General features: G+C 46.0%; 1 protein-coding gene and 1 pseudogene across 1 annotated transcript; both read right to left on the bottom strand.

Moving 5' to 3' along the window:
• Window positions 1-1,445: 1,445 nt before the first annotated feature.
• LOC116633136 (acyl-coenzyme A thioesterase 1-like) lies at window positions 1,446-6,797 on the bottom strand. The gene is made up of 3 exons (XM_032405525.1): window positions 5,873-6,797; window positions 3,779-3,981; window positions 1,446-2,146 (listed from the first exon to the last, which is right to left on the bottom strand). The coding sequence occupies exons 1-3, from the start codon at window positions 6,441-6,443 to the stop codon at window positions 1,562-1,564; spliced, it is 1,359 nt and encodes a 452-aa protein (XP_032261416.1). The 5' UTR covers window positions 6,444-6,797; the 3' UTR covers window positions 1,446-1,561.
• A 337-nt stretch (window positions 6,798-7,134) lies between these two features.
• On the bottom strand, window positions 7,135-7,964 carry LOC116632758 (annotated as a pseudogene).
• Between the last annotated feature and the right edge of the window lie 1,966 nt (window positions 7,965-9,930).

The following is a 9,930-nucleotide window of genomic DNA, read 5'->3' as shown; positions in this document are numbered from 1 at the left end:
AAAAAAAAAAAAAAAGGTCATGAACAAGAGCTGTGCTTGCACATATTCTTTCACTTATCTCCCAGAGTTGTGAGGATTAAATGACTGGCATAAAATTGGTGCCTTGGAAGCATATTTCCTTTCCCAACTGCTCTCCCCCTTCCTGGACTAAAATAAAACCACTGTCAGTTCCATGTGTTGCTGTGGCATCAGGTTTGTGTCAAGTAAAAGCTGCCTCTTCCCAGCACTTACTTGTTTTGTAAAATCAATATTTTTAAAATGACATTTATGCAACAAAACACCTTTTTTATTGGTATATATATATATATCCATGTTAAAGCAAGATATGTGAAAGGACACACATGAAAATCATCACAAAGATTATTTTGTGGAGGATAATGGTAGCCTAGGGATTGATGGGCCACTTTGGCTAGATTATTTTGAGCTGAAGGCAATTGAGACCCTGTGGGCTCAAGAGAAACTTTTGCCCTTCCCTTAACTACATGGAAGAATCTAAATTGAGGGTCTTTCCCAGAATAAGGGTTATTAACAGAGATAAACTGTATCTGAGTGACCCATCTGTATGGCAGGGCAAACATCTAATTATCAAACATCTGCTCTCCTTATTGCCCTGTGAAGTGCATTCCTTCCCTCCGAAGTCCTAGACCCCTAACCTTTTCTCCTTAGTTCAGGATGATGTACATACCTTGTTTTGCCTGACTGTCTTTGGAATTTCCATGTCTGTACGGATTTCCTGTGCATATGCTATCAGATTTGATTTTCTCCTGTTAATCTGTCTCTTGTCAATTTGATTCTTAGCCAGCTAGAAGGACCTACGATGGGACAGGAATTCTTGCTCCCCGACAGTAGTGACAGTGGCAAGAACACTGAAAGGAGACGGCATCTTCACTTGTAATGTTCCAATATTTAATCTTTAACAAAAGTTGCTTATACTTACGGCTCTCTTTTCATTCCTGACATAACTTGTATGGAGACTATTTTTTTAAGATTTTTTTTTATTTCTTTATTTGTGAAAGAGAGAGCACAAGCAGGGGGAGCAGCAGAGGGAGAGGGAGAAGCAGGCTCCCCGCTGAGCAAGGAGCTCAATGCAGGGCTCAATCCCAGGACCCTGGGATCATGACCTGAGCCAAAGGCAGACGCTTAACTGACTGAGCCACCCAGGTGTCCCATATGGAGACTATTTTTAATGGTGATGTCATTTAAAGAGAAAGGAATAGGGGCGCCTGGGTGGCTCAGTTGTTAAGCATCTGCCTTCGGCTCAGGTCATGATCCCAGGGTCCTGGGATCAAGCCCCGCATCGGGCTCCCTGCTCAGCGGGAAGCCTGCTTCTCCCTCTCCCTCTCCCCCTGCTTGTGTTCCCTCTCTCACTGTGTCTCTCTCTGTCAAATAAATAAAAATCTTTAATAAAAATAAATAAATAAATAAATAAAAAGAAAGGAATAAAACCCCAAAAGTTATAATAATACAGCGGGTGAACTGTCTTTAACTGTTGCTGCTTAGCATATATTAGTCTCACCCTCCTAAACTTCAAATAGTGGGTTATATTTTCAGGAGGGTCCCCCTAACTTTTCTCCACCAAGTGTTTGTGGAAGAAAGTCTGGAGCTGCTTCCAAGCATCCACCTGGGCCATGGCATGAGCCCTGGGCTCCCCTCCCCAGATGACAGGACCACCCACCAAGATGTGTAGGGAAGCCCGGCACATGGGGAAGTAAGGAGGCTCAATGTAGTGCCCTGTCCCAGGGTAACAGATGATCTGGGGCTTCTCCCTACCGTGGGCCTGTAAGCACTTAGAGGCCTCATTAGCAAAGAATTCACTCTTCCAATTGTGGTCATCCTGACCTACAAGGAACAGGAAGGCACTCTCAGCCCTTTCCACGGGAATGAAACTCTTCTGGTCAGCTCCTTCCAAAGGGCTGTTCAGGACATGCAAAATGTCTGCCAAACCGTCTTTGGTCAGCCTCACTCGACTTGGGTCTATGCCCAGAGGGGGCAAGGTCTCATCTTTGTAGTGTAAGGCTCCCCCGACAACGGCCATGGAGCCATTGATTATGACGGCAGCGGTGATACCCTTCAGGAATGAGGCCATGGACAGGCAGAGTTCACCTCCTTTGGAACTGCCAAGCAGCCCGACTCCCGGACCCTTTACCTGAGAAAATGACAGAGGAAGGAGAATGAGGCCATGAACAGTGCAGTGTGATGAGCAGTGCCTGGAATTGGAAAATAGGTGCAACTGAGCCTGAGTCTGGGCTCTACCATTGGCCAAGTTTTGCAATCTTGGGGTATTCACTTATTCTTCCTCTCTATCTTCCTTTCTGCAATTTCTCCATCATCATTCTTGGTGACTTCAGCAACCATGTGGAGGGTACTCTGGTTTCTCAGCATTCGTTTTTCCCATCCATCCTGCCACATTTCACTTATGTTTGCTTTCCACTTCCCCAAAAGACCATGCCATACCTCTCCTACAACCTCAAGCCTCTTAACCTTTAACCCTGTTCTCTTTCACTGTGAGCTCTTCACACCAGATGGAGAAGATAAAGCTCTCCAGTAGGGACTCCGCCTCTTTTCACCCTGTGGCATCTACTTAGTTCCACAGGAGCTCAAGCTCTCTGCCTTCCCTTGGTTTCCAAAGTTCCTCTGTGCTTACCCCTGCTGCCTGCACTTGGAATCTCCTCCACTCTCATTCTCCAGGACTTGCTCCTACAATTACATCATCTCTCTCCTTCTTCATCACTTTCTTCTCTGGCCCATTCCCATGGGCATACTTAATGCCCTATTTTCATAACATTTCCATAACAAACCCTTGACCTCACATCCACTCTGCCCTAGTTTTCTACTCTCTTTCAGAGCAAAATTTGTGGGGACCAATTGTCTGAGTTGTTCTTCTAGTCTTCCCTTCTCTACCCCATCCCCTCAGGGTAGTTTGGGTCTGCACCATCCCATGAGGACTGCTTTTGCCACAGTTACCAACATCTATTATAAATGGCCCTCCAATTCACCTCTCAACAGCAGTCCTTTTCTCCTTATGGCTTCTACAACAGCACCCTTGACTCTTTTCAACCATTTATTCCTCCTAGAGGAAAAGTACTAGGAAATTAAATGATATATTATATCATCCCAACTTTTCAGAGGAGGAAAGAGCGGCCGCAGGATCATGGGGCTGGTTGGCAATTGGTGAAATAAAAACTTAGATTTAACTCTTGTCTATCCACATCTCATGCTGGCGCCACTGCACACTATCACCTTTTCTAAGAGTTCCAAAGCTTCCCATCCACTGAGCTCTGAATTGTAAAATAAGCAATGTTTATCTCCTGATCCTCTGATACCCTGAGCCTATGACCCTCAAAACACTTCCTAGTACCAAGGTTTTTGGCTGCCCAGTTCTTCTTGAATACTTAACACTGTGCTCTCAGAGGGGCCACAAAGAAGAGAGGGTTGTTATACACGAACATTTAACGTAGGGCCTTCTGGAGACAGTGATCCCCTTCCCCTTTTCCTCTACTTTCTGTTTCAAAGCCAGGGTTCTCAAATATGTTTGGGCTTATTATGATATCCTGTAAAATACTGGAATTTAAAATTCCAAACCAACTAAGAACATCTTTACTAGCAGGAAATACGAGAACATAAAATTGCATAGAAACGGTCTATGAGAAGTGACTCTAAATGGTAATGTGTATTGGGGACTGGGAGTGGCAGTGGTGAATTTGTCATGTTCTGTGAAAACTAAGAGCAGTTATGAAGACACCGATACATAGATCATAAAACCTTCAGAAGTTCCAACCTGAGGGTGATCCAGCAGGTAGTTCACAGCTTCTTCAAAGTAGTCCAGGTGGAGGATCTCTAGGCCTTTGGGGAGGTCTTCATAGTTATGATAAGCCAGAGCCATCACAGCAAAACCCTTGCCAGCCAGCAGACTAGCTCGTTGTTCCAGAAGGCCACTTCCAACTCCATAAATGTCCACAATCCCAGGAAAGGGCCCCGGTTCTTTGGAAGAAACAAAACACAAAACTGAACTATTCCCCAAACTCTCTGCAGTGGGGTCAAAAGCCCTGTGTTGCCTACTTGGTGATGTCAAAGTTTTCTATTGACAATCAGAAATGCTAGAAGACCTCTCTGGTCTTCAAAGATCCAGACAGTGGCATAGGCTCAATCCAGATTTCTCCTATACCCAGAGCCTCAAAGCCCCACAGATTTTTTACAAAAAGCATGCTTTACTTTTGTAATGAAAACTAATTTACAGGCAGACAATGAAAAGAGCAAAATCGTTACCCCCTCCACCCCTAAAGCTGACAATGCCAAATGCTAGAGAGCAGGTAGAACAATTGGAACACTCGTACACTGCTGGTGGAAATGCAAAATGATACAGCCACTTGGGAAAACAGCTGGGCAATGTCTTAGAAAGTTAAACACGTACTTACCATATGATTTAGCAATCTCATTCCTAGGTATTCACCCAAGAGAAACGAAAATTTGTGTTCACACAAAAACGTGTATGCAAAAGTTTGTAGTGACTTTATTCATCATCTCCAAAGACTTGAAACCTAGCCTGGAAACCTGTCCTTCAACTGTTGAATGAATAAAACTGCTTTTGGGTTTTGTTGTTGTTGTTGTCTTAAAAGATTTTATTTGAGAGAGAGAGAGAGAGAGAGCGCGCGCACACACACACAGAGTGGGGGGAGGAGCAGGGAGAGAGAGAGAGAGGAGAGAAAAAGCAGCAGAGACTCCCTGCTGAGCAGGGAGCCTGGGATCACGACCTGAGCCAAGGCATCCATGCTCTACTAAGCCACCCAGGCGCCCCTTTCATGCTAATTTTCTTAAACCTTAATATACTGTGAGAGTTAGAAGCAAAGTTGCTATAGTGAGAAATCATTTAAAAAAATCATTAAAGGGGGGGCGCCTGGGTCGCTCAGTCGTTAAGCGTCCGCCTTCAGCTCAGGTCATGATCCCAGGATCCTGGGATCGGGACCCGCATCGGGCTCCCTGCTCAGCAGAGGGCCTGCTTCTCCCTCTCCCACTCCCCCTGCCAGTGTTCCCTCTCTCATTGTGTCTCTCTCTGTCAAATAAAGAAATAAAAAATCTTTTTAAAAAATCATTAAAGGGATGCCTGGGTGGCTCAGTCGGTTAAGCGTCTGCCTTTGGCTCAGGTCATGATCCCAGGGTTCTGGGATCGAGTCCCACATTGGGCTCCTTTCTCAGCAAGGAGCCTGCTTCTCCCTCTGCCTGCCTGTCTCTCTCTCTCTCTCTCTGACAAAGGGGCGCCGCCTGGCTGGCTCAGTTGGTAGAGCATGGGACTTTTTTTTTTTTTTTTAATTTTTTAGTGTTATGTTAATCACCATACATTACATCATTAGTTTTAGAGAGCATGGGACTCTTGATCTGGGGGTTGAGTTTGAGCCACAGGTTGGGTGTAGAGAATACTTAAAAATAAAATCTTTAAAAAAAACCAAAACGAAAAAAAAACGACTTGGAACCACCGGGGCACCTGGGTGGCTCAGTCTGTTAAGTGGCTGCCTTCACGCAGGTCATGATCTCAGGGTCCTGGGATCCAGCCCCCCGTGGGGCTCTCTGCTCAGCGGGGAGTCGGCTTCTCCTTCTCAGTCTTCCTCTGTGCTCGCTCTCTCAGATAAATAAATAAAACCTTAAAAAAACAAACAAACTTGGAACTACCTATGTTTTTGTTTTCACTTACAACTGTCTTGTCCCTTTCCTTACGTCTTCTAACTGACCTCTCAGTTTTGGAGAGGCAGAGCCATCTCCCCACCAGAGCCCACTTTGAGGCCCCCACAGACCTCTGTAATGTTGGGAGCTACCTCCTTACTGTCTGTAGAAGTGCAGGAGACAAGAGAAAGGCAGGCCTGGGACCCGGGGCGCTCACCTGGGGGCAGGAAGAGCGTGGCGCGCACCCGGCCCGCGCGCACCGGCTCCCGCCGCACGCCCGGCCGCAGGAAGTCGCGCTCGTGCACCACCCGGCCCAGGACGCGCCCGGCGTCCGGCTCGTGGCCGTCGAGCACCTCCAGCTCCACGGCGAAGGGCGTCTGCACGTCCCGCTTCACCAACCGCACCAGGGGTTTCTCGGGCTCCAGGGCCCAGAGCAGCCCCATGGGCTCGAGCCCCGTGAAGCTGCCGCCCAGCGCGGGCGCGCGCGCCAGGTCCAGGAGGCCGCCGGCGTCGGCTTGGTACCGCGCGTGGGCCCGGAAGAGCGTGCCCTTCTCGTCGCGCAGGGACGCGCGCAGCGTGACGGGCTGTCGCGGGGCCAGGCCGTGCACGGCGATGCGCACGGGCTCGTCCCAGCTGCAGCGGCCCACGGGCTCCAGGCTCCAGGTCGCTGTCTTCCGGGCAGGGGCCCATGAGACCCGGCCGCCAGACCACAGCTTTGGAGAGCCCGGCAGGTGGCTCCATCGGCCGAGTCCGGAAGCTCGCAGGATAACGCCGGCGGAGGACACCATTTTGCCTTTTTGATTTTAGTTCTCGTGTCAAGTGAACAGGGCAGTGAAGAAAGTTAGAAACTGCTCAAAGAGCCTCTAGCGGCGGGCTGCCTCATCCGCATGTTAAGCGCCAGTGGGGCCGAGTAGCGCGCCAAATTGATCTTGGAGGGCCAGACTCCTGTCCCACCAGGTCAGTGGCTTACCTTTAAAAGCAAGAGCGAAAATGACACACAAGAACTTCATGCTGAAAAACCTGCAGTTTAGGTCGGGGAAGACTTTCCTAGCTCTGCTTCTCAGAAGCTCATTGGCCTGTGCAATGTTTGCCGCATAAGGGCTGGCCCTGAAGGATTCTGGCAGTTTGGAAAGTCTCCAGTCGCCCCCAAAATTTTTTTAAGTTAATTTTGAGTGGGTTTTTGTTATTTTTCCACTGTTTTTTTTTTAAATAATTTTTTAAAAAGTTATTTGAGATAGAGCACGAGCACGACTAGGGGCGGGGGGCCGGCAGAGGGAAAGGGAGAAGCAGGCTCTTCGCTGAGCTGGGAGCCCGATGCGGGGCTGGGACCCTGGGATCAGGGCCTGAGCTGAAGGCAGAAGCTTAACCATTGAGCCACCCAGGCGCCCTTCCAGTCGCCAGATTTTTTTTTTTTTTTTGCATAACAGGTTTATTTTTTTAAAAGGTATATAGATAGTAAACAAAGTAAACAATCAGATCTTCACTTCTACCCAGTATTATCTGTCCTAGAACTCTTCCATTAAGTTCCAGTCTCTAAACATCTTAAATTTCAATAATCGTCCTCTTCATCAGAGTCCATGACTTTTCTTCTGTTGAATTTAACTGTGGTTTTCTTTTCTGTTTGTTGGCTTACTTTTTCAAGGATTTCTATTAAATCTTGTTCTGATACCTTCCCACTTAGTTGTCCCTATGTTGCCATCTGTATGAGGTAATTCTCTACTGCTTTAGGTTTTTCGGGCTTTACAAGTGCTAAGTTACTGAAGCGGGACCTGGCTGACTGATCCAGGGCTTGGGCTAAGATACTGTTTCTCATTTCTGCTTCCCTGTGCTTTGTTTCCCGTTGTGCTGCATCGCCAGGACCCCCGTGCTTCGCCCGCAGTCCGGCCGGCCTCTGATTCCTCAGAGCCTCCAGCCCCTCCTCCGCCGTGGTGCAGGGGTCCGGGGTCGAGCAGCCGCGACCACACTCCTGGTCGCCAAATTCTTAACAGCTAAGAGGACTGCAGGACAGGAATTGAATTTTATCAGTTTGTTGAGTAATTCACTGTCATTAATTATCATAAGACCTTTAAAAGTGTGCATCATGGTGTTTTGCTTGTGTATTACCTGTGTATAGGCTTAACTTCCTCCCCCATCCCCACATTTAAGGGGCCTGGAGTTTTACTAGCTGTGTGACCACAGCTTCATTCCTTATAGGTGTAAAAATAGCCGAGTGAGATCTAAGTTATTATACTGCCTTGTTGAGTTTGCTGTACTTAGGCAAATGTTCTCTCTCTCATCTGGGACCTCTCACCTTTTCCCCACTTCTTCATAAGCTATGGATGGGTTCCACCTAGTGGTGGGTTCTTCATCAAACTTAAGGCCCTTTCCATGACCTTGTATTTGATTTTACATTCATGACTTTTTCATACTTATTAGGGAAACCTGCAAATTGTTTAAGCTCGATTCAAGCGCACACCTGTTTGCCACTGCTCCCCATGAGACCACCCTCAAGGACCTTCCCAACCAACCCTTTTTACCTAGTTTCAAATGTTCTTATGTCCTGCTGGTTATTAATCATGCAGTTCCCTGTAGCTCTAATTAGTTTTGCACTGGTTCTGTGGGATATTTCAGTGTATTCTGTGCACAGAAACTAAAGAAAGTAAATAATTATAGTTCTTAATCCTTACAAGAACCTTATGAGAAAATTAAGGCCTTGAGGAAGAGAGGAACTGATTTGCTGAAGATCAAACTAGAAATACTGGGATTTATTTATTTTTAAGGATTTTATTTGTCAGAGAGAGAGTGCATGCGCACACAAGCAGGTGGGGGTGGCAGGCAGAGGGAGAAGCAGGCTCCCCACGGAGCAAGGAGCCTGATGCAGGACTTGATCCCAGGATCCCGGGATCATGACCTGAGCAGAAAGCAGATATTTAAACGACTGAGCCACTCAGGTGTCCTGAAATACTGGGATTTATATCTTTGCAATCAGATTCCAGTCTGTGCTCTGAACCATTATGCTTTAATTGTTCTTACATGATATGTCCTATGTTAAAGATTTGTAAAACATATTCATATATGGTTGATGGATGCATAAACTGGTATGACCTTAAAAAAAAATATTTAAAAAGGTACATTCCCTTTGACTCACAATTCCACTTCTAGGAATTTCTCCTAAGTAAGTATTTGTGAATGTATGTATATATTGGCTATAAGGATGCTTATCATATTGTTGGGGTTTTTTTTGGTATTTTTGTTTTTTTTTTTTAAGGTTTTATTTATTTGACAGAGAGAGACACAACGAGAGAGGGAACACAAGCAGGGGGAGTGGGAGAGGGAGAAGCAGGCTTCCCGCTGAGCAGGGAACCCGATACGGGGCTCGATCCCAGGACCCTGGGATCATGACCTGAGCCGAAGGCAGACGCTTAACGACTGAGCCACCCAGGCGCCCCATATTGTTGTTTTAATAGAGGAAAAGTGAGAAACAAACTAGCAATATAAATTTGGTTTAATCAATTTAATTGTGATGCAGTCATATAACAGAAGAGATATAGCCATTAAAGATGTTATAGCAGAATATGATGAGGAAACTCTCATGACGTTGAAAGCAGGTAGAGATCCATATAACCTTAAAAAAATGTGTATCGATACCTTTAAAAAAAAAAAAACTAGTCAACAATTACCCAAACTGTTGTTTCTTAGGCTTTGGGGTATTTTGGATAGTTTTAATTTTCTTCTTTGTCCAGAATTTCTGTCAGAAATAACATGGCTGGGGTGCCTGGGTGGCTCTGTTGGTTGAGCATCTGACTCTTGATCTCAGCTCAGGTCTTGATCTTAGGGTTGCCTTGGGCTCCACATTGGACATGGAGCCTACTTAAAAAAAAGAGAGAGAGAGATAAAAGAAAAAAAATAACATGGCTTTCACAATTAAATAGGGTTTCTAAAAATGGTGGTATTATACAAACCTAAAACTTATCATTTTAACCATTTTTAAGTGTATAGTTAAGTACACTCACAGTGTTATGCAACCATCACCACTATCTCCAGAACTCTATCGCCCAAGCTGAAAACCCTTGCATCCCCTGGAAACCACTATTTTATTTTCGGTCTCTAGGAATTTGACTATTCAAAGTACCTCGTATAAGTAGAATCATACAGTATTTCTCCTTTTCTGTCTGACTTATTTCAGTTATGTCTTTCACGTCCATCCATATATGTAGCATGTATCAGAATTTCCCTCCATTTTAAGGCTTGTCTACTGACATCCTGGGCTGGACAATTCTTTGTTGTGGGGGGCTG

The sequence above is a fragment of the Phoca vitulina genome, unplaced genomic scaffold (assembly GCF_004348235.1).
Source record: "Phoca vitulina isolate PV1807 unplaced genomic scaffold, GSC_HSeal_1.0 scaffold7, whole genome shotgun sequence".
NCBI lineage: Eukaryota > Metazoa > Chordata > Mammalia > Carnivora > Phocidae > Phoca > Phoca vitulina.
Note: the sequence above shows the minus strand (reverse complement) of the source record. Positions and strands in the feature narration are given on the sequence as shown.

Coding starts and splice junctions, on each gene's coding strand:
- LOC116633136 (XM_032405525.1), bottom strand. CDS start 6,443: ATGGTGTCCTCCGCCGGCGTTATCCTGCGAGCTTCCGGACTCGGCCGA. Junction 3,982..5,872: donor CACGCTCTTCCTGCCCCCAG/GTGAGCGCCCCG, acceptor TTTCTTCCAAAG/AACCGGGGCCCTTTCCTGGG. Junction 2,147..3,778: donor ACCTGCTGGATCACCCTCAG/GTTGGAACTTCT, acceptor TCATTTTCTCAG/GTAAAGGGTCCGGGAGTCGG.